General features: G+C 31.9%; 2 protein-coding genes across 3 annotated transcripts; one reads left to right on the plus strand and one right to left on the minus strand.

Annotated features, from left to right (window-relative positions):
* Positions 1 to 735: 735 nt before the first annotated feature.
* Positions 736 to 6,999, minus strand: LOC143083132 (small ribosomal subunit protein uS15). Its single transcript, XM_076259360.1, has 6 exons — positions 6,915 to 6,999; positions 5,194 to 5,242; positions 4,829 to 4,907; positions 3,962 to 4,131; positions 1,336 to 1,436; positions 736 to 801 (listed from the first exon to the last, which is right to left on the minus strand). The coding sequence occupies exons 1-6, from the start codon at positions 6,935 to 6,937 to the stop codon at positions 768 to 770; spliced, it is 456 nt and encodes a 151-aa protein (XP_076115475.1). The 5' UTR covers positions 6,938 to 6,999; the 3' UTR covers positions 736 to 767.
* LOC143083130 (NAD-dependent protein deacylase sirtuin-5, mitochondrial-like) lies at positions 6,975 to 23,031 on the plus strand. 2 transcript variants are annotated; one of them, XM_076259358.1, is made up of 10 exons: positions 6,975 to 7,114; positions 13,310 to 13,465; positions 14,076 to 14,174; positions 14,782 to 14,908; positions 16,069 to 16,156; positions 17,636 to 17,689; positions 19,887 to 20,010; positions 20,722 to 20,837; positions 21,656 to 21,754; positions 21,937 to 23,031. In XM_076259358.1, the coding sequence occupies exons 1-9, from the start codon at positions 7,037 to 7,039 to the stop codon at positions 21,726 to 21,728; spliced, it is 915 nt and encodes a 304-aa protein (XP_076115473.1). In that variant the 5' UTR covers positions 6,975 to 7,036; the 3' UTR covers positions 21,729 to 21,754; positions 21,937 to 23,031. The 2 variants fall into 2 exon arrangements, with proteins under 2 accessions (XP_076115473.1, XP_076115472.1); XM_076259357.1 differs by having other exon boundaries at positions 21,963 to 23,031.
* Positions 23,032 to 25,312: the final 2,281 nt, after the last annotated feature.

The following is a 25,312-nucleotide window of genomic DNA, read 5'->3' on the forward strand; positions in this document are numbered from 1 at the left end:
CTGGGAAAACATGATTTATTTGTTAGCTTTAACTATGTACTGATCCATGTTTTTTGTTGCGTTTTTATGTTTAATAGTTGGTTTTGTACCGATTTATTGAATTAAGCCATCTGCACCTGAAAGTTGTGTTAAAACAACTTTCCCAGGTCAGGGGAGGGAAAAGCGCTCACACATATGTTTAACTTTGTCACATTGTGTGCCTATTCCAAGGCAGGAGCCTGTAATTTAGTGGCAGTGTCCTCCCTGGACATTTCATTTTGGCATCCTGGTTAACCAGGGAAATTTAAAATATAATCTTGTTTCTAAAAATTACAGCATCACATCCATAACATTTAACTAATAAGAAAATCAATTCATATAGCATCACATTACCATGGCAAAAGGCCCTGGAGAGAACACTGAGTGGTCAACATTGGTTCATGTCCATCATGTTTTTGTAATTGTATTGTATAAATCATGCTGTAATTTTTCTGGTTTTAGATTTTTCACGTCAGGGCCTATAATAGCAGACTGACACTATGAATTTTTCTCATTGTTGAAGGTTGTACTGTAACCTGTAATTGATTTATCTTTGTCATTTGATCACAGGTGGGAAGTATTGGCAATCCTACCACAACATCTCGTTTTGTTATATGAATGATATTTTGTCTACAACGGAGAACAGGACTGACAACACAATAATAATTCTACATAAACTGGTTTAAACATATCATACAGAAATACAATAATATCCTGTTTACTGGTTGGCTAGAATTTTATTTAAATGTCTATTGAACCATAGCAGCTGCTGTGGAGGACTCGCTATAAAGAAAAGAAAATATTTTTAAAACGTGTCATCATAACAAATGAACATGATTTCACAAATGTACATAACTTAATAGTTTGTATTAAATAGCTCTCTTTATATTTCAGTACACAACAATACACACAGAAACTGATACCAGCATCATGTATTGGATGAAGTATGTTTTATTTGATTGGTGGGGTAACATTATAAGTTCCAAATATAGACGGACTAAATTACTTAATCCAGCAACATTTTTATAATTTCCAACTAATACCATGAACAAATTTAACATTAATAATGTGTTCAAAATGATGATTAACTATGTCTGGATTCAAAGCTACTGGTTTTCTTTGCACGCCCTGATGAATTTGAAATATCATTTTTTTTTAACTTTTCCAACAACACCAAAAAGAAGAAAAAAGCTCTGTTCAACATTTCTTTTAGCTTTAACAATTCATCTGAATTCTAGGAGGTATCCATAGAACAATTGATTTGAGTGTAATCTTCATAATACTAGCACTTATCTATAAAATTCAATGAATACATACTATTTCCAGTTTGGTGGTAAAACCTTCTTTGTCTTGTAATATCTAGCCAATCTGTGGATTCTAGATTCTACCAAAATCAGTCTGAATTTGGAGTCCCTATCCTAAAATATAAATTGTGTTCTGTGTATTTGCAAAGAAAGGAAATCTTCTGCATTAACCGTTAACATGTGATACCCATGTTTTATAGCATGTTTAAAGATCGCTTATCTGAATGGAGTTCTCTGTGACCAATCTTAGCATGTCAAATAATTATTGTTTAAAAAATAAAAGATAAATATTAGAAGTCTTCGTGAATGAAAGTTGTCATTAAATCAATATAAACTAAATTCATAACACTCTACTGAAAGAGCATGGTATACCCATTTTTTTTTGGACAAATTTAAAGAACATTTAATTTGAAGGCTTTAAATTATTGGAAACCCTATTATCAATTCTTAATTCGTTCATAATTTAGTTTATGAAATTCGATTCTATTCTCATCATCATAGCTTTTGGTCATTTAATCATAAGATCCACTTACAAAACTTTAGAGCGATTTTTTTTTTATTTGTTTTCGGTTTAAATTTCTTATTTTAATTTGAGTTGTTCTAATACTTGTACATTTTTCAAAGACATTAAAATGTGGTTTCAAGGTAAATCTTTTTATTCAATTAGCGAGTTGTATAATCAAAGAGCTGAATAGATCTGAGGGGAAAGACGGTCCTTGTTTCTATTTCATTTTTTTTTTGGGTTGTTATCTTTTGATAGTCTTCATATAAAGAATGAAAAAATAGAACAGACATGTGGAAGGTTGACACTATTGGAATCAATTGTTGTTTAATGTAATTTCGTTTCTTTAGTTTAGAATTCTATTAAGACCAATGGAAGAGATCTGCATCTTCTAAATCTAAACATACAATTAAAGTTGATAGTTAATTATCTAAAATCCAACTAGTTGAATTCTGTCATTTTACAACAACTACAATTATTTTTGAAATCTTAATAGTGTACAGGGGCGGATCCAGCCATTTTAAAAAGGGGGGGTTCCTAACCCAGGACAAAAGGGGGGTTCCAATTACATGTCCCCATCCAAATGCATTGATCGTCCAAAAAAAGGGGGGTTCCAACCCCTGGAACCCCCCTCTGGATCCGTGCCTGGTGTACGACTGAACTGCAGGCTAGGGACATTTTCCATTTTTTGTGACAGTACTCTTAAGATTTTAAATTTTTTTCTTGAGAAAGTTAGGACTGAAAAATCTATTCAGTTTTAAATTTCCATTGATAAAGTTCCCAGTTACATATCTCATCACAGGGATACAGGTACTAATAAAAATAACAATATGATTGATGTAAACTGTGTGAAGCTTGTTTCCAAATCCTACATTTTGAAATATTTGTAAAATTTCATGAATAAAGAGGTTTAAACTACAAAATGCAACATTTGTAATTTTTTTTGTAACTATTACAATGATTATGTTGGTACACAAAATTTAGTTTTAATGGAAGACTACTTATCATATACTAAATGTCACATTTTAAGTATTTTTTTTAGTGGATAATTAGCTCATAAATTGAGGTGCTCCTGAATTGGAGAAAGATTCTCAAAACAGAGATTTACAGAAAAATGGAAAAGATCGTTTCTCTCCCCCATCTCATGTAGCCCCTCAGACTTCCTGTTTTCTTTGAAAGTTGTTGACCTACAAATTAAAAGTTTTGCATGTTGATGTTTGAATCATCTACAGCAAACATCATTATGTTTAAATTTAACAAATACTATTTTTTAATAAGTGCACAATCTTTGAGAATGATTTAAATAACCAGTGAAGGATATCCCTGCTTATTCGTAGTGTGGCATTCCAACAATGACGTCACTATTAAATATAATGAAGGTTGGATATATTTAGAATATCTCATCATAGATATAGGAAGATGTGGTGTGAGTGCCAATGAGACAACTCTCCATACAAATAACAATTTAAAAAGTAAACCATTATAGGTTAAAGTACGGCCTTCAACACGGAGCCTTAGCTCACACCGAACAACAAGCTATAAAGGGCCCCAAAATTACTAGTGTAAAACCATTCAAACGGGAAAACCAACGGTCTAATCTATATAAACAAAACGAGAAACGAGAAACACGTATATATTACATAAACAAACGACAACTACTGTACATCAGATTCCTGACTTAGGACAGGTGCAAACATTTGCAGCGGGATTAAACGTTTTAATGGATACTGATTTTTCCGGATTGTAAAAGAAACGTAAATAGTGTAAAGAAGAGCTCAATATACGATAATTTCAAGAGAAACAGAAGGAAAATGTGTAAAAAAGTGTTTAAAGTCAATTTATTCACTTGTGTCTCCCCATCTCATCATTCTCAGTAAGATTTGTTGGGGTTTTTTCCACGCTATAAAAAAGAATGAATGATGTGAGGGAATGTCACTCTGGTCAACCCCATTGGGGATTGAAGGCTTGAAGCCGTCTTCCCAAAAAACTGAATCAGAATTACAACACAGAATTTACAATATATTAAAAAATACTTTCAGTGAAGCCAAATTTTGAGATACAAATATCATCTGGTGAAAAGAACACTTCAGTTGTTTTAACTTGTGTTTGCAGTAGTCCATGACAGTTGTGTTCATACCTTCCTGTTTCTCTCCATGTGTTTTCTAATGCTGACAGCTTTCTTGATGAGATGATACAGATCTTCTGGAAGGTCTGGAGCTAAACCTTTAGCTTTAAGAATTCTCAAAATTTTGTTACCAGTGACAAATCTGACCTGTGCAACGCCATGTGAATCTCTCAGAATAACACCTGTAAGGAAATGCATAGTATAGACATAAAGGTCATTGGTGGAACACATTTGACCACTACCGTGGCTTTTTATGGATACATGTATCAACTGTATAATTACAGTCTGCATTGCAAGTCTGATGTCTGAGACTAGTTAAACTTTATTAGGACTAGAAATTGGGTAAAAACTCTAATTTGGCATTAAAATTATAATGCCCATAAATGCAGCATAAAAATATATCAGAATTTCGATCTTTGGACTAGTAGTTGGAAAAGATTTTGGCGCAAACTGTAACTTTCCCACTATTTTGGTGATTTCCCATAATGCATGTAAATGAATATAAAACTAACAGAGCATTATAGTTTATGACTTCAACACATTTTAATTTACTTCTATAGGTGGTTGCCCCTTATTCAAAATCCCTTCCCTGGGTTCCATTACGCCCTTAAAAACTGTAAACTTTGATAAAGGTAGAAATAACTTTTAATGGAGTTATTTCATTTTTATCTTTTCTAATGCTTTTATGATCATTGGAATTTTTGTATAATGTTAATCCAACATGTCTTTAACTCATTTGAAACTACAAGTGTGTAAATTTAATAAATATAAATGCATGCTAGAAAAGCAATTTATAACATTGTATCACTCCATAGATTATTAGATGAGTTTCCCTCATCAAAATTTTATACTGCATCTGACAATACTTAAAGAACAAACCTATCTGAGATGGTGTCAATCCCTTCTTTGCCAGCTTGAATATCTGTTCTTGTACATCTTCAGATGTCAGTTTCAACCACTAAAATCAACAAAATATTAGGATGAAATCATAATTATTCATTATTTGCAAGTTGCAACTCCTTCAAAACCTATTGCTTATACTTCTGTTTGGTTATTTTTTTGTAAATGAATATAGACATAAAAGCAAACTTGCCTTATTATCTGAGCCATGATGCTGATCAACAAAATGTATTTTGACCTTATGGAGTTTTCTTTTTATTCATGTGTCAGAAAAGAACATTTTTTTTATATTTTCATTCTTATCTTACATGTTTACCTTACTATGGCGATAAGAGCTTACTTACTGTTGGAACTGATCTTCTGTATGGAAGTGCTGATTGGGAAATACCCTTACTGTAAAAAAGAAACATAAATTTGTCAAAGCTTTCAAATATATCCAGACTCTTTACTGGAGTTTAAACACTAGATGTTCTTTATTATTATTAATATAAAAATAAGTGTACATTTGCCAATAGTAATCTGAAAGTTATCATTTGAAGATTTTTAGACTTGGTTTACTATTTCACTGTGTGTGACAAGGGAAGAATATGTGAAAATCTGCAAAAGAATTCATCCTTCTTGACATTGAGCTGATTTGACCTGAAGATGCTTACTTTGAGTATAAAATGTATTTTTGCATCAAACTTGGTAAAATTTGCCAGACCTGAATTTTTTGGACAATATAAAACACATGTTTCAAAAATTCAGATACAGAAATCAGATTAATGTTTTAGAAAAAGAGTGCACAAGTTTAAAGTTTGACAATACTTTTTGAAGACAGGTATCAGGTCCGTTCGCGCCCAAAACACTTTCGCATCCTACACGTTCGCACCTCGCACGTTCGCACTCTACACATTCGCGCCCAATTTTTATTCACATTCCAGTTGAATAATTGAAAATTATGATTGTTGTTTAAAGTTGCTTTGGTGTAAATACTGAATGTATTTATAGCTTAATATGAGTAAAACTTTGAAGATTTTAAATGAAAAACACAAAAGATAATTGTTTTTAACAGCTTGGTTCCTTTGACCTGAAACAATATCACAATTAGATATAGCAATACACTATTATAACCAAAACATGATAACATTTATTCAACACAGAAGAAAAAAACGTAGTCAGAATCTCCTTTCATTTTAAAACAAGTCAATGAAACAAAAGTTAAAGCAATACACTAACCAAAACATGATTATAAGAGTTATTCAGCACAAAATAAAACGTTGACAGAATCCCACTTTATTTAGAAAGGATTATTAATTTTTTAACAATACACTATCCAAAACATGATTAAGATTTGTTCAACACAAAAAAAATGCTGTCTCACTTTATTTTGAGACGATGACAACAATTATACTTATTAGAATACACTTGCCAAAAATTTGATTACAAAGTTATTAAACACAAAACCAATTAAAATTGGGCGCGAACAGACTTTGGGTGCGAACATGTAGGGAGCGAAAGTGAAAGGGGGCGAACATGAGTGGGTGCGAACGTGAATGGGCGCGAACGGACCCGGATTCTTGAAGACACATGCCTCGACATGGCCATTGTTAACCAAAGGTGATAATCAAAATTGACTTTAGACAAATTGCTTAAACAACAATTTACTAGAGAGTAGAGATGTATATAGTATATAAAGTATCATACTATAATATATGTCTCTGGTTTTACAAATAAAAATGTTTCCATACATGATCCAGCCCCCCTTTTTTCGAAATAATATTCAAAACTTTACAATGCCTGCAACACCGTCTAAAATCTACTTCAACTACAATACAATCGCCAAATAAATAAGTTTAATGTGGCATTTTCATTCATCAGGTGTTAAATTTGTCTCAAAGATACTTTTTGGATAGACCGTAGTCTTTCCGTGACGACTTCCTTTTCTTCAAATAAACGATTCGTTACATAAAAATGAGAAAAGTAGTTTTATATTAATTAAAGACTAGTTTAAATTTAACATTTTGGTCTTTACTATTTCTGATACCGTCTGATAATTAATTATTTATTCTAGTTTTTCATATACCCAGGATTGTGCATGCGACCCATGATGGCAGCGTGGTTGTAAAAGACCCGGATGAAGGAGGAAGTTGTACAAGAGAGATAACTCTAGTCTACTTTCATTTTCTCCACACACAAGGCAAACTCATGATTAGGCTTTTGATATCAAGATCGCTTTTTAATTCACCGGTTATAACTTCATCCATTATTAAGATGACAGCAAAAGTAATTAGATTATGAAAAATTTATATCTATTAGTATAAATCAAATCAAATCAAATTATTTTATTGGTGTAAAATCCAAATATTGAATTGATTCCAAATGCCTCTTGAAGAGGAAAAACAAACATGACAATATTTACAAACATACAATATTTAAATTTAAACAATATTCATTTTCTAAAAGACTATATAGAGATGTTTTGGATGAGGTGATACTTTTACAAATTTGAAAGTACAATATTGAGGGGAGGGGGGGGGGGGGTAGGAGGGGTCCTGATCCCGAAATCCCGGGCTTAAAAACCAAATCCTGAGGTCACTAATTGAAATAAATTTAAATTCTGACATCCTGAAATTCGAAAAAAGAATTTCTGGATCCCGAAAGTGTCAATCCCAAAATCCAGAGCTTAAAAACACCCAATCCTGGAGTCCTGATAAAGGTCCTACCCCCCCCCCCCCCTCAATATTCATAATGCAATTGATTTAAAATATAGCATAACTTAACTACTATAAAAAATATAAAATAGTCATAACTTTGTTACATTAATTAGTTTTTCTTATCAGCTAGGCTTTTAGCATATATATATACATATATTCTCTTTTTCAGATATTTCTTGTTTTCTGAAACACAATATTTATTTAAATTTTAAATGTATGTAGTTTGATTTTAGTATTTTTTTAACTGCAGTGTAATTTGTCTGTACTCCGACATGCTTTTGAATGGCAAGCACATCCAGTTAAACCATTTGTTTTACAGAAACTTTATGTTTGAAATGATAACAAATGGAAAAAATATAGCTTTATTTACACATAGAAAAATACTCATTAGTACAGACTTACCAGTTTTGAACACAAACAATACACAATTGAACAAGAACAGCTTTCCTCTTCATAGGCTTTCAGTAGACAAAACATGGTTTTCTGTTTAAATGATAAAAAAAAACAGTGACAATAAATTCTTTACTAAAACAAAGGGTAAAAGGATACATCTGTTATAAATCTGCACACTTTCTTATGAATTTTAGTGTTAAAAAAATCAATGCAATAGAAGTGCTGTCCCCAACATACATTTACAGTAACAGCTTTAAATTTTGGGGTTTGACCATTCTTGAAGCAGGTCTAATCAGCTTATTTTCATTTTCTAGCACTCGGTCGATTCAGTTGTGGGTCAACTGTAAAATCTTGTTTGTTTCATCTGAATATTCAGTGCTTCAATAATGACATGGTTTATAACATATCACTCTTCATTTCACCATTGGTAAATTGAAAAAAAAAGTTGGATTCGTAACATAGGTTTAAACTCCTGGATGACCTATGTTAAGCAAACAACACCCAATCAATCAAGTAGAACAAAATATATAAACTGCTTTTTCTTAATTTTGATCATTTAAAACATATGAACGCATTGTATTACCTAAATCAGTAATTACATTGTGCCCCTTCATATATATCTATAATACCAAAATTACGAGGTCCAATTTGTCAGCCGTCATCACGTAAAAACGACGAATCAAAGAATTCATCTTTATATATAACTAATATAGTACAAAGGTGTAGATTAAAAATTACACCACTCCAGGCCCTTTTGTTTTCCACGTAATTAATATTGCCAATAATTAAGAAGTTCCGGGTCGAGTCCGATACCGATACCAATAGTATATTCACCTGTTACCTATTACCTTATCTGTACTTTCCGCATCTGACAGGCGCACCAACAAACGGTGTATTCAGGATTAATATGCTATATACACAGGTCATAATCACAGGGTTGACACTACTAAATTGTCAAATTGTTACCTATTGTAGTATTTTAATCAGTAGGACTTTCTAAGATAACAATACGAATACTAAAAATCTGGACTAAAAATAAGGCGTATAGGTACAGTTTTCAATTTGTTAGCGGGCATGACGTAAAACAGCGAATCAAAGAATTCAACTTTATTTATAACTAATATAGGACAATGCTGTTGATTAAAAAATACTCCTTTCCAGGACCTTTTGTTTTCCAAATAATTAATATTACCAATAATTGATAAGTTCAAGTTGACGGGTTCAAACAGAAAGATTTGAAAGCAGAGAAAACTGTGTATCTTATAATCGGCATGACTTTATCAGATGACAATACTAATACTAAAATAAGGCTTGCGCATAGTTATATATTTTAATTCAGTCACAGACCCGCGATATCACAGGTGTGTTCTAGTATATATAAAATTGGAATGGAGCAGGTAGTACACCTTTCAAAGGAGATTGTGCACAACTTTTAATTGAATGCATATACATTATTATAAAAGTTTATCAGTCACAACTTCTTGTTATAAGATATGGATTTAAGTTGTGAGACAGCTGAGCAACCTAACATTGAACACAGTACAGATAACCATAAGTAGAGGTTGTTTCTGATCATTTCACAGATATAATAATTGTTTTGATTGAAAACAATTATATATATTAGAAGCATTTGATGCTGAAAATAAAACTTTTTTATTATATTCTGCTATAAAGGAATGTGTTCTTTTGTAAAAATCATGCGGCGTAAAGCAACCAACAATCAATCAATCTTTTGTAAAAAAAAAGAACAAAAAAACTTTATTTACTAGCAAGCAATAATAAGGCACATTTAAACTATAACTTGTCCCTTTTATTAGCTCACCTGGCCCAAAGGGCCAAGTGAGCTTTTCTCATCACTTTGCGTCCTGCGTCCGTCGTTCGTCATCCGTCGTTAGCTTTCACAAAAATCTTCTCCTCTGAAACTACTGGCCAAATTAAACCAAACTTGGCCACAATCATCATTGGAGTATTTAGTTTAAAAAATGTGTGGTGTGACCCTGCCAACCAACCAAGATGGCCGCCATGGCTAAAAATAGAACATAGCGGTAAAATGTAGATTTTGGCTTATAACTCTGAAACAAAAGCATTTAGAGCAAATCTGACAGGAGTAATATTGTTCACCAGGTCAAGATCTATCTGCCCTGAAATTTTCAGATGAATCGTACATTTCGTTGTTGGGTTGCTGCCCCTGAAATGGTAATTTTAAGGAAATTTTGCTGTTTTTGGTTATTATCTTGAATCTTATTATAGATAGAGATAAACTGTAAACAGCAATAATGTTCAGCAAAGTAAGATCTACAAATAAGTCAACATGACCAAAATGGTCAGTTGACCACTTTAGGAGTTATTGCCCTTTATAGTCAATTTTTAACCATTTTTCGTAAATCTTAGTAATCTTTTAGAAAAATCTTCTTCTCTGAAACTACTGGGCCACATTTAACCAAACTTGGCCATAATCATCATTGGGGTATCTAGTAAAAAAAATGTGTCCGGTGATCCAGGCAACCAATCAAGATGGCCGCCATGGCTAAAAATAGAACATAGGGGTAAAATGCAGTTTTTGGCTTATAACTCAAAAACCAAAGCATTTAGAGCAAATCTGACACGGAGTTAAATTGTTCATCAGGTCAAGATCTATCTGCCCTGAAATTTTCAGACGAATCGGACAACTGGTTGTTGGGTTGCTGCCCCTGAATTGGCAATTTTTAGGAAATTTTGCTGTTTTTGGTTATTATCTTGAATATTATTATAGATAGAGATAAACTGTGAACAGCAATAATGTTCACCAAAGTAAGATCTACAAATAAGTTAATATGACTAAAATGGTCAGTTGACCCCTTAAGGAGTTATTGTCCTTTATAGTCAATTTTTACCAATTTTTCCTAATTTTTTCTAATCTTTTACAAAAATCTTCACCTCTAAAACTACTGGGCCAAATTTAACCATACTTGGCCATAATCATCGTTGAGGTATCTAGTTTAAAAAATGTGTGCGGTTACCCGGCCAACCAACCAAGATGGCTGCCATGGCTAAAAATAGAACATAGGTGTAAAATGTAGATTTTGGCTTATAACTCAGAAATCAAAGCATTAAGAGCAATTCAAACATGGTGTTACATTGTTTTGCAAGTCAAGATCTATCTGCCCTGAAATTTTCAGATGAATCCGACAACTGGTTGTTGGGTTGCTGCCCCTGAATTGGAAATTTTTAAGGAAATTTTGCTGTTTTTGGTTATTATCTCGAATATTATCATAGATAGAGATAAACTGTGAACAGCAATAATGTTCATCAAAGTAAGATCCACAAATAAGTCAACATGACCAAAACGGTCAGTTGACCCCTTAAGGAGTTATTGCCCTTTATAGTCAATTTTTAATAATTTTGTATATTTTGTAAATTTTTGTTAATTTTAACAAAATATTTTCCTCTGTAACTAAGGGGCCAAGTTCATTATGAATTGAGATAATTGTAAGAAGCAAGAATGTTCAGTAAAGTTTGATCTACAAACACATCACTATCACCAAAACACAATTTTGTCAGGAATCCATCTGTGTCCTTTGTTTAATATGCACATAGACCAAGGTGAGCAAAACAGGCTCTATAGAGCCTCTAGTTTTATCTCCAAAAAATTTCATGATTCTTCTAACCATATATCCCACTCCCTCGTACTCTCTCCCATTGATAGACTCTCCCCCTCTCACAATTTTAATGTTGCCATCATACATCAGGGGAATATAGCAACTGATTTATTTTGCCTTTTGTAAATGTAATGAAATGGGAAATAACTCTAACATGTCTAGGATAAATTATAAAAACAAAGTTTAAATCCCAGTTTTTTTTATGATTCAACCAATATCTTTATAGCTGGAAATTTGATAACCAGGAAGTGTGCCTTCAAACTTGTCAAATGCTAGTTATTCTTATATATCTGTTCTCTCAACATAAATAGGATGTCAGGAGTTGTTATTCACACACCCTCTGTAAGTTTATTTGGTTTACATGAACATTGTAAGGCCTTTGTTAGTCTTGTATTATTTTAATTTTAGTTTCTTGTGTACAATTTGGAAATTAGTATGGCGTTCATTATCACTGAACTAGTATATATTTGTTTAGGGGCCAGCTGAAGGACGCTCCGGGTGCGGGAATTTCTCTCAACATTGAAGACCTGAAGGTGACCTTCTGCTGTTGTTTTTTTCTATGGTCGGGTTGTTGTCTCTTTGGCACATTCCCCATTTCCATTCTTAATTTTATCGTAATGTTGTTTATCTTAATAATTTTGATGTTACAAAAAATGTAAATATTCTTATCAAAAAATCAAATTATATGTTAGAAGCTATATTTGAATAATGGCCATCTTTTGAATACAATTCAATCTATATTGATGAGAGATGTGGGTCTGACAAATTTGAATTTTACAAAAGTTATCAGTTTTAAATCAAAATGTGTAAATTGTACATGTATTTTTTTTAATGGAAATATTTAAAGCTGTTTAAAGTTGTTTAAGTTTATGAATCAGAGGCGGATTTAGGGGGGGGGGGGGGGGCAGGGTCCCCCTTTTTGTGAAAAAAAAAATTTGGTTGCTTATATAGGGAATCACTGAAGTGTGATTGGAGTGGCCCCCCTCTTAGGCAGTCAGTGGGCCCCCACTTATGAAAATTTCTAGATCCGCCAGTGTGAATTATGATGTAGACTGACTCTTTACAATTTAATTACAAAATCTAGTCAGATTTGACATCTTTGATATTTAGATCCTGTGGTGGAACCTTTGTTCCTACTTTTTTTTTTATAAAAACGAAACAAGCTAGTCACCTTCATTTAAATTGTTTTACTACAAAGAATACTGTAAATTCAGAAATTATTGCTAGGTTTTTATAAATGGAAATAATATAACTGGCTGAATATCCCAATAAGAAGAACTTGCATTCTATATATATACATGTATTAATAACTCATCTAAACATCAACCCAACAATGTTAGACCTGTAAATTTGCTTTCGCCAATTTTTTGTTCTTCCCTCGTTGGGATTCGAACCCATGCTATGTAGATTTTCCTGAAATTACAATAAGTAATCTCACATTTGTGTCTGTTCTACAAAAATTGCATTTATAATAAATGCATGCATGGATTACTGAGCTGACTTAAAAAATAAGAAGATGTGGTATGATTGCCAATAAAACAACTCTCCATCAGATCTAGAGAAGGAATGATGCAAAAGTTCACATCTATAATAGGTCACTAAACATCCTTCTACAATAAGCAAAACCAAGACTGTGTTTTAAGATTTGGAAAATAGGCCATTAAATGACAAATGTAAAAACAATTCAAACCAGAATTATTGTATATTAAACATGTTAAATATACATTTTTCAGGATATGAAAGCTCCCAGTTCTAGTATGCCCCAATTCAGGGAAGACTTTGCCAAAGCTAAACATATCGTGGTTTTAACAGGAGCTGGAATCAGTGCTGAAAGTGGTGTGCCTACGTTTAGAGGAGCTGGTGGATACTGGAGGAAATGGCAAGCACAGGTAAAAATAATTCAATAATATGAGATCTTGAAATTGATAGGGCCTTGGTTGCCAAGTGGTCTAAGTGGTCCAACTACTGTATGACTAGCTTGTCAATACTTTGATTGTCAGTTGTAACATTTAGCAGGTGTTCTCCACTCTTAATCTTGATTGACTAGGATTGTCAGTTTTCCTACCAAAGATAATGGCTCTCTCCAGACGCTCCATCTCCCTCCACCAACTTGCTAAAAAAGTCTTTGTTTTGTATAACTTAAAAAAAATATGCATTAACCAATATCAGGTTTTTTTTTTCAAAAGCATAATCTTTTGCTCAAAGTACACAAACAATGCAAACAAAAAAATAAAATTGTTGATTAATTATGTAGGCAGAGCTAATAATTGTTTTTACAGAACACATGTTGTTCTCATACAAAATGAAAGCATATGAGGGAATCAAGTGATATGACTTTCGGACAATGAAAGATCAGCATATGTATTTATTGAACAACAACTGTCAATATTATTATACTTACCCACTGTCATGACTGTCCTGCAAGACCTTTATGGGTAGTGAAGGTTGTAACAACTCCTCTCGTTTTTGTAATATTGTTATTGATCATTTCTTTTACAGCAATTAGCAACACCAGAGGCATTTGAAGACAATCCATCATTAGTGTGGGAATTTTACCACTATAGGAGAGAAGTCATGGGTACAAAAGATCCAAACAAGGTATTTGAATAGGAATAGCAGCATCAGATTCCCTTGCTATTTTTTGTTGGTCCCTGTTTTTTGTGCAATGGTTCTTGTAGGAAATTGTATCATTACTACGGTAATGGTGTCATCTTTGGTACAGGTAGTTACAAATTCAATATTGTGTAATCAACTCTGCCTACAGTTTATAGCCTTGACCATTCATTCTCATGATTCTTTCTGTAGTGTTTGTTTAATTATTTATTTAAGACTTGTTTTTTGTACTGTGTCTTTTGAAATTTTTTATCTGAATATTTTACTAATTTTATTTTTTTCACTGTTGAGTGTTGAACTAAGGTTTTATAAAGTTCTTTTCTTATACTTTAACTTTTTTTCTAAACTGAATAGTTTTCTTTGAAAAAAGTGTACAATAAAAAAATTAACGATAGAATTGATCAACATTAGTAAATCATATTTGTTTGAGAATTCAGTATATTTGATATACGTACAACACATGGACAGCATATATATATGAAAAAAATATGAAGACACTGATGATACAGCAATCTAGCTTTTAGAGAAAATAAGCACTTATGATTAGAATATTTTATGTGAATTGTGAAATGAAATACGTATTGTTTTTAAGGCTCATATTGCAATAGCTGAATGTGAAAAGAGGCTGAAATCACAAGGAAGAAGAGTCGTAGTAATCACACAGAATATAGATGAACTTCACAAGAGAGCAGGGTCAGAAAATATTCTTGAATTGCATGGTAAGTCCTTCATATATAGTTCTCAAAATAAGTTTTTGGTTATGTGAATTGACAAAGAGTCAAAAACTATTTCTTGGTCCCTTTTATCTGAAACAAATATCATTTTTGTTTGTTTGCATAAAATCATTAAAAAATAATTCAGCATTACTACACCTGTCAAAGATTTTACTCTGTATTTTTTCCAATTATGTCCCCTTTTCTTTGAACTGTGGATCTACTTCTGAAAGTTAACTTATGTTCTGTTTACTCTGTTGATGATACATTTGATATCAAATGTGCCATCAATGATTTTTGTATCATCACAAACCTGATGAAAATGTATTGACTTTATTCTGTGATGTATAGGCTTCAAGCATTAACTCACTGTAGTTTACTGAAGTGAATTAATGATCAAAATATGTCCAGTATCATATGATTAAGGCCATTAAGCTCAATTTTCATCATACACACATCCATTCTTTAAATTTAAGTAATTTTATAAGTAGAATTCATATTGAACTCCATTTTTCAAAGCAAGTACACAGACTTGCCGCATTGTACTTTCTAGGTCAAATACATCAGGAAACATCTATGGGCTCATACATTTAAAACACATCAGTTATCAACAAATTAGATACCGGTATACAAGTAGACATTATAACATTATTAAATCACAAATCAGAAATATTCACATATGATATATGATATAAATATTGGCAGAAAGTATATAATCATTCTCAATCAATATGTTCAAATAGTTCATGGCTTAAGATCAAAAGCTTGCTCATTGGATAACTTGTCTATACACTTTTTTTAAATGTTTTGGTATCCTCATTCTTAATTTTTCCTTAATCAATTTTTTGAAAGCTTGTGTGTCCATTTATGTTCTGTAAAATTATCAGATAATATAAGAATGGTTAATTTTCTAACAGGTCTGTTTCTAACTTACACAAATTTAAGCCGAAATATTTGTGTGAATAACAAAACCAAACAAAATAGTGAAGATATGAAAACATAGAAATAAGTTTCCAGTAGTAATAAAGCTTTCAAGGACATGCAAGAAAGTTAGAGGATTCATATATTTGTGAAAAGTTACTGACTAAAATTTTGAAATACTTGCTACTGGATGGATGACACAATTTCGTTGATCTTTTATTACCATGTTCATTTCCGGTTTTTAGGTAGTTTATTTAAGACCAGATGTACTAAATGTGAAGAAGTTATAGAAAACAGACTCAGTCCTATCTGTCCTGCATTGGCTGATAAAGGGTAAGCAATTAAAAATAGTTACAGCTAACTGCCTAGTTCTTGTAGGGTAAAACATTGGTTAGCTAGCTTGCTTTGTTTGTATAAACATTTACTCAAGCTTTGTAATTAAAATTGACATCTTCAAACAATATGTAAAGGCATAGATAAACCTGTCTTTTTCAGTACAAGTAAGGATAAGGTATAGTTTTGACATGAAATAACTGCCACTTTATTTGAACTTAAAACAAAGTAGCCATTAATGCTTGAAATTTCATAATTTAACATAGAATGCAATGGGGCTATGAATTAGTTGTTTTATACCTGAATGACATTATTGTCTACTGGTTGGGATGCTGCACCAGCATTTTACATTTCCGCAAATTGACATTACTTTTCTGGAGAAAAAAAAGATGACGTTTCCGGAAAATAAAGTTTACGTTTACGCAAATAAATATCTTACTTCTCCGTGAAAAAAGTAACTATCCCAGAAAAAATAAATTATTACTTTTCCACAAATAATTGAGGAATACCTGTTAATCGAAAGCGAAGCCATAATGAAAAATATATATTTATTAAGTTAAAGGTCATCATAACATGCAACATGTGCAAGTAAAATTCATCATTAAAATGTATGAAAACGTATGTTCAAAAGTCAGCAATAATCAGATATATCTTGATATGAGTTCATAAGTCAGTTCTGGCAGAATATTTGTAGCCAACACGTCGTACAAAGTCCACAGTAGTACATTCACCTTTTACAAGTTTTGTATTTTGTTCATTTTCATATTTCAAATATTTATAATTTACCAGGTAAATATGCAAAAAAGTAATAAATACAAATTGCGGAAACGTAGTATTGGGACTTTGAAAAATTAGCGGAAATGCAATAAGCCCATGCTGCACACACACTTGTAGTATAAGATACCTCACAGGGTTAGACTAGTTCATTGTAGTTGTCATACATTATAAACAGTCATTTTAGTTTGGCAATTTTTCTCAGAGTTATAGAACTTTGATCATTCAAAAAATAAACTGTTTGTGAAAGCAACTTTACTGAGTCCTTTATCCAGAAATCTTTGATATATGCAGTTGGCTGTACTAGTCATTTGATGATTCTTGCAGGAATAGGGCTCTTCACGGTTAGTTCGGCCATATTGGATAGGGGGCAGATTTTTTAGAAAGAGGTGGAAATAGTATGAAAGTATGGGAAATACTATGTGTGTTTCCAAGCAACAGCTCTGTTTTAATGATGTGTTCCCGAATTATTCACACCATTTGTACCTCCATTATGAAAATCTGCCCCCTATCCAATATGGCCGAACTAACCGTGAAGAGCCCTATTAAAGTAATGTATGAATTGCCAGGAATTTCAGTGATAAGTACAAAAGTTTCAAACTGTGATGGTAATGTTAACTGCGTTGCTTTTGTAAAATAAATTTTTCAGAGTTGACATTAAAAAGATGAATCTTCTTATACACATCTCACATTTATCTATTTTAGAGAACCAGACCCCAAGGCAAAAGATGCCAAAATTCCAGTGGACCAATTACCAAAGTATGTGTATTTAACAAGTTATTCCGATTCATAACTTTCATTTATTCTGAGTAACTTCATAACAGAAATATCATTTGCCTTAGGTATTTTCGCCACACCAATCAAAATTAACTAGAGGCTCTAAAGAGCCTGTGTCGCTCACCTTATGTTCTATTTATACCTATGTCCGCCATGTTGTTTTGCAGGCAGGGTCATCGGACACAATTTTTAAACTAGATACCCTATTGGTGATTGTGGACAAGTTTGGTTAAATTTGGCCCTGTAGTTTCAGAGGAGAAGATTTTTGTAAAAGATAACAAACGTTTATGAAAAATTGTTAAAAATATGTTGACTTATTTGTAGATCTTACTTTGCTGAACATTATTGCTGTTTACTGTTTATCTCTATCAATAATAATATTCAAGACAATAACCAAAAACAGCAAAATTTCCGTAAAATTACCAATTCAGGGGCAGCAACCTAACAACAGGTCTGATTCATCTGAAAATTTCAGGGCAGATAGATCTTGACCTGATAAACACTTGTACCTATGTCAGATTTGCTCTAAAGCCCCAGTCCCACTAGACCACAATCGCACCACGCTCACCGCGATCTAGATTAAATTCACATTGTGGTGAGGTCGCTGTGTGAGTGGCATGAAAATGTTAATTTTCGTTGCTTTCACGATGCTACTGTCCTCATTATGCTCCTACAACGATCCCACTACGATCATACCACGTTCTCATCGCGCTTATTCTGCGACCTCACTTTGCCCCTCAAGGATCTTTCTACGCTCTTCACGTTCTCACTAAGATCATACCACGAGTTATCCGATTGCAACACGATCTTACCATGCTTCTACTGCGATTATAGCACATTCTTACCATGCTTCTACTGCGATTATAGCACGTTCTTACCACGATTATAATAAGTTCATACCCCGATCTTAGGGACGACATCAAAAAATCAATGTAGGTTAAAACAAACTTAAATCAAATAGTTTGCGGGGAGGGGGGGAGGGGGGGGGTGGGTAAACTGTTGCAAGTTTCGTTTATTCAACTTTGATTTTTACATATATCCATATTGGTCAATCAATTTTTTCCCAAATTAAGTTAAGAGGGGTGGGGTTTAGGCAGTGGGGGTCGGAAGGGGGGGGGGGAGTTGCCAGTGAAAAAAAAACCTATGTGAATTAAGTTTTGTATCTTTAATTGAACTTTTGATGTCGTCCCTTACTACGTTCTCAGCAATAACGTCATCATCGTGTTCCATATCAATATAGTTCCATTTTTTCTATTTATGATTAAAACGTATATTTCTCAGAAACAATACAGTCATGCCATTGAAATCTACTAGAACATGACGATGTTTTAGTGAACGATAGCAGAGATGACACAGCTGGTTATTGTTAAAAATGAATAGATATTCAAATGTATTGCTAATATTACTGTATGTGTCGTATTTGTTGTAATTCTTGAAAATAAAAAATAAAATATGTTGGTTATGATGATTATGCATTGTTTTATGCTGATACAATGATAAGTCATTTAAAATTAGCCAGTCAGATGATAACTATAGTTCTGCTTACAGCACACTTGCATAAGAAGAAGAATAAGAATTTAGGATAAATCAATAGACAACTTTCCAGTTCGATGCATTTCCGTCAAAAACTCTGGTTTTAGTGAATGTCATTTGTGCGTTTAGGGGCGTCGTCACTTCCATTCCAATGTTGAGCGAGTGGTTGGAAAACTATAATTCTATATTGTATGAATTATATGACAAATTGAATTCTCAAAATTGACAATCAGCATTGATGTCATTAGGGAATTGTCATTAAGTACCTACAGAACAACCATTATTTCTAGTTTATCCTGCACAATGACGATCACCAAGACGCTTGATGAACGTAAATAGTGCAGGGATACAGGCGACCCCCTCTATCTGGTAAATGACGTCATAATGGCGCATATAATTGACGATTTTTTTCCGGTGACGGATGAACTCGAAAGTGGTCTACTTGTCTCTATTCATTGAAAAAGAAATGCAATAATTTTGTTACTTTTTTAATTACATGTAATTTAAAGAAAATAAAGTTGCGTTCTTGTAATCTTTTTGTTTTCACATTTTTACAGCCTTATCAGTTAACTCTTTAGATGCTTAGATGGGTGTTAAAATTAAAGTCCACCTTAAACCGTTATAGTTCATTTTTTTACAAATACAGGTGTAAAAAAGCTGGTTGTGGAGGACTTTTGAGGCCCCATGTTGTATGGTTTGGTGAAAGTTTAGACCCAGCAGTAATGGATTCAGCTGAGAATGAGCTAGACCATTGTGATCTGTGTCTAGTGGTAAGAATGATTTTTAGATTTTCTTCAGTAAATGATACGGTTGGTTATATAAGAAGTTGACCGGTCCTTTGATCGATGTAATAATTAGATCATAAAATTATCATGAGTGACTTGCAGCTCTTATATTTTTTTACACAAATCAATGAGGATAAAATACCTGACTAAGTACCTTACACTCTTATATTATTTAAAATTATTTTATTCTGTAACTAATTAACTAATTTACATCTGACAGCCAGTGAACAATGGCCTTTTGCATTTATGTTGTTAAATCAGCATCAACTATTATGCAGAAAAATTGGTACTGATTATGTTATTGAAAGAAATTACTGAACGCAAGCATAAATTTTCACAGAATTTGATTTCTTTAATTTTCCACTTACCCGCCCAAAATAAGTGGAAAAAAAACACCCCATGCAAATTACCCTGCTATATGGTTAATAAAATAAACACCTTTATCTTTAATCCTGTTTAATGGTAGAATGAATATATACATAATCAGTATATTGCAAACATTTGTTTTCATTATCTACTACATATATATAGAGATATGAAAGCATCTTATCAGTATTATTGCAATTTTATTTTTATTATCTAATATATATTAGATGTATATATAGAAATGAAAGCTTTATATTGTAAAATTTGGAAAAAATAGGTTACAAAAATGTTTACCTTAGACTTTATAGTTAAAACATTTTATTGTTAAAGGTTGGAACCTCTTCTGTTGTGTATCCAGCAGCAATGTTTGCACCCAAGGTAGCTTCTCGAGGAGTACCAGTAGCCGAGTTTAATCCAGAAAAAACTGATGTCACAAATTCATTAGGGTAAGAATTCGTTATAACTTCAATCTAATTAAAACAACATGTTTGCAATGGACAATAAGAAGGTGTGGCTTTAGTGCCAATAAGACAACTCTCCATCCAATTCACAATGTATCAAAAGTTAACAAAAATCTTCTTTTATTTCAGATATAAGTGCAAATATGTTTAAATGTCATATAGACATTTATGAATTTAATAATTTTTTTGGTAGTATAAGTTTAAAATATTACATTGTTCTTGTTTATCATTATTTTACAAAAAATGAGCAAATTCATAATGACAAATTAATTTAATTTATATTGCAATTACTTTGAGGCTTTGCTTTTGTGATACTCTTTTGGTAATTGTTCTAATACTGTTGTTATTTTTCCCTCTTTTAAGTCCATAAGAATTTATGTTCCACAGCTATATTTGTGCTAGATTCACCGAACTATATATGTATGTCGTGTGGTCTAGGGGGACGGCTACAGTGCAGGCGATTTTGTGTCACGATATCGCAGTAGCATGGGTTCGTATCCCGGTGAGGGAAGAACAAAAAATTTGCGAAAGCAAATTTACAAATCTAACATTGTTGGGTTGATGTTTAGACGAGTTGTATATACATATATATATAATAAAAACTACAACACAAATTCTCATACATTTCAGCCATTACGGCCTTCTTCATTGGAATAAATTACAACATTGAAACAACAATTACATCACTTGGATACATTACGTTGTAATGGCCGAAACGTATGGGAATTTGTGTTATAGTTTTTATTATATTATCATTCAGAGACTTTATATATATATAAATATATATAATGTTTACTTTTCAGATATCATTTCCATGGACCGGCAGGCTCATTTCTTCCAGAAGCATTAGCTAGACACCCATCAGAACCTGAATAATAACGCTTTATAAAAGGCCATCATCTGTGATATATACATTATAATATACAAGTTGATATATACATTATAATATACAAGTTGATATATACATTATAATATACAAGTTGATATATACATTATAATATACAAGTTGATATATACATTATAATATACAAGTTGATATATACATTATAATATACAAGTTGATATATACATTATAATATACAAGTTGATATATACATTATAATATACAAGTTGATATATACATTATAATATACAAGTTTTATCTGTATTGAGTTCAAGATTCTTCATTATTAATTGTTACTTTACATTTCAAAGTTACACTCATCATCTGAAAGTGTATATGTAATACTTTGTCCTTTTGAACAAAAAAAGGAGATTAATTGTTTGTTTAATACATGTAGTACATTGTATACATGCATTTCAATTAATTTGACAAATATAACAGTATATATGATATTTGTTTAAGAAATTTATGTTTTTGGGAAATATTAAATTGATATTTGGTATATTATTTTATCATGACAAGTTACTGATCAAGTCATTAATTATTAAGCAATTGTTTCAGTCTGATAATTCTCTGCAGAGTTATGGTAATTGGAATTTGAAAATTCACCCAAATATTCGGTTTTCTGCATTTTTTTTTGTCATGCTTGAATAAATTGATTTAATAATTGGTACGCTGCTTTATCATGACAAGTTACTGTAACAGATCAATTTTGAATTTTGTTCAAGTCCAAATGATTTTTCTTGCAGAGTTATGGTCCTTGGACTTAGCAAATTCACTCAAATAATCAGTTTTCCACACCTTCATGGTTGAGGATATTGATTTGATATTTGTAAAAAAAGTTTACATCATTTCAAGTTATAGGTCCAGTTAGCGTTTTGTTCCAGTACACTTAATTTTAACCGGTATTAAAGGGACTATGTTTTGCCTTGTAATACTCTCAGAATGCTTGATCTTTGTTATAATTTGGAATTTTGATTTTTTCAACTCAGTTGAAACTTATTTTACAACTATTGTTTTTCATATGTGCATTTTGTTTACAATTGTTGTGGAAGTAATTTAGTGAATACAGTCTTGGTAACATTTGTTAGTCACATTTATTGCAACCCAGACACTTTTGAAAGATCTGACCTTATTTTTTTTCCTTTCTGTGAAGGGATAAGTTAACATACAATAAAACATTATATATTTTTCTATACTTATATATTATATGACAGTTATTTTATCCTTGATTTACTGTCGGTATTGTTTTTAGTTGCATTTACATTTGAAAATAAAAATCATAAAATAAATAGATATGTAGTAAACTATGATTTGGTGATATTACACCATTACAGCATATGCATAAACAAAAAAGATCATTGTGACCACTGACCAGGATTTTCCAAATTGTTACCTGGTAAAAATAATAATTCCAAACACTAACTTCACTAGATTTTTTTTTGGAGGAGGGTGGGGGAATTTGGCAGGTTGTGACTGAATGAGGTAGTTTGACGCAAGACAACTTTGGTGGGATATCATCCATGAGGGAAATTTGCATGCAAGGTCATGAAAAAACAATATGTTAAAGTGCAAAAATACCAAACTGCAAGGAAGATTTAGAATGGATAGTCCAGTATCAAATTGCAAAATCAAAAGCTTATAAACATCAAACATATGGAAAACATATTCCAGACTTGGTACAGGAATTTCCTTGTGTAGAATATATTGGATTAAACCTGGTTTTAGAGTTCACTTGAACACTAACTTGTATATGACAGTTACATATAATTCCATTATATTGACAAAAATGTGTGAACAAAACAAACAGAAGTAATAAAAATGTCAAAATATGCATAAAGCAGTCATCATTGTGTTATACCGTAATCTTCATCACTTTAATTTAACAAAATGTCAACAAAATTGAAAACAAACTGTTCAGAGAACAATTGAAGGTCTTTCCACATCAAAGAAATTTTGAAAAGAAGCTAGTTTCTCAAACTGATGCTTTAAATAAATGGTTTTGATATGCTTGAAAGTGAACTAAAGGAAATCATATGCTACTTCCAGTTAAGGAAATGTTACTTCCGATCTCATATGATAACTTATTTCACTCTCATTCCAAAAATATATAGTTTCTATATACTTTTATTTGCACAACAGGAGATAATTGGCCACTTCCGGTTTATCGAAAGTTGTTTCTTGTCTTTAGTGATAAGTTTATGTATCTATATTACAAGATGTATGGATTCCAAGTACTTTTACATGAAAAAAGTGCAAAAAATATGTACTTTCGGTTTTCTCAATGTCACTTCCGGTTGTCATTTTTCAAGGTCATATGTCACCAAACTTTTTGTTAAAGGTCATATGGCTTTATAATGAACCAAGTTGAAGTTGTATTCTAATAACCTTATAATCAGACATTCCAGGGGCATTAACTCCTGTAAGATGTCATTAGATGGTATCAGACCAAATGTAACATATCTTTATTAGCATATAGCAATCATTTTGCACTTGTTGTGTTATACATATCTTTTAAAGTGCTGGAGAAAATAGAAAAACATGGAAAAGTCAAAATTTAGAACTTGACCTTGACCTTTGACCTTGACCTTATTTTTTAAGTAAGGACCAAGGGATCTCAAATGAAAATATTCCAGGGCTATACGGTTAACGGTTTATTAGTTCTTACACAATGTGACATACCAACAAATTTATATCGGAAAGCTAGATAACTCCTATAAAATTTCATCGAATCGCTTTGATCCAAAAGAAGCAATAATTCCTGAGGATGTAACGAATAATTTGTAAAAGAAATTTGGTAGAAATCTTTTTTTGTTACGAAGAAGATGCACACAACAGTGAATAGGGAGATAACTCTTACAAAGAAAATGGTTAGGCTTAGCAAGGTGAAATTTAAAAGCGAATAACCTATACGATACAATATGAGAAATATCTAAGCGACGTATTGCGAGACAAACATTTATCGCAAGAACTAAATGTGGCGAAAAAAATAATAAATAATAATTAAAAACCAATTGTTCAGAGAACAATTGAAGGTCTTTCCACCAGTTAATATCTATTTTGATATTAAAATATAAAAAATCAGTCTAAAATGTCAGTTCATATGGCTTTATGATGTATAGATATGAATTTAAAGCAAAGGTCAAAATCTAGAACGTCAAATTAACCTATGACCTTGACCTCAATTTCAAGGTCACAAACTGAGGATTTCAAATCAAAAGACCCTAGTCTCTAATATGTATGGTTAATAAGTTATATCACTTTAAACATAATTTAAGATATGATAGGGCTAAAACTCCCATTCATCGTTTACGCACCCTTTCAACTAAAATTATTTAGTTACCACATGTCGCAACTAACAATTTATACAAAATAATTTGTCGATATCTTATAAGGTTAATGAAAATGAGTGAAAATAAGACAAATTCAAAAATTAGAATATGACCTTGACCTTTGACCTTGACCTAATTTTCATTTTTTTGGACCAAGGACCTCAAATCAAAAGATCCTAGGTCTCTATTACTTATGGTGTTCCAGTTTAAAATACATTTCAAAATTTCAAATACAAAAAGGGAAA

This window comes from Mytilus galloprovincialis, chromosome 7, assembly GCF_965363235.1.
Source record: "Mytilus galloprovincialis chromosome 7, xbMytGall1.hap1.1, whole genome shotgun sequence".
Classification (NCBI taxonomy): Eukaryota; Metazoa; Mollusca; class Bivalvia; order Mytilida; family Mytilidae; genus Mytilus; species Mytilus galloprovincialis.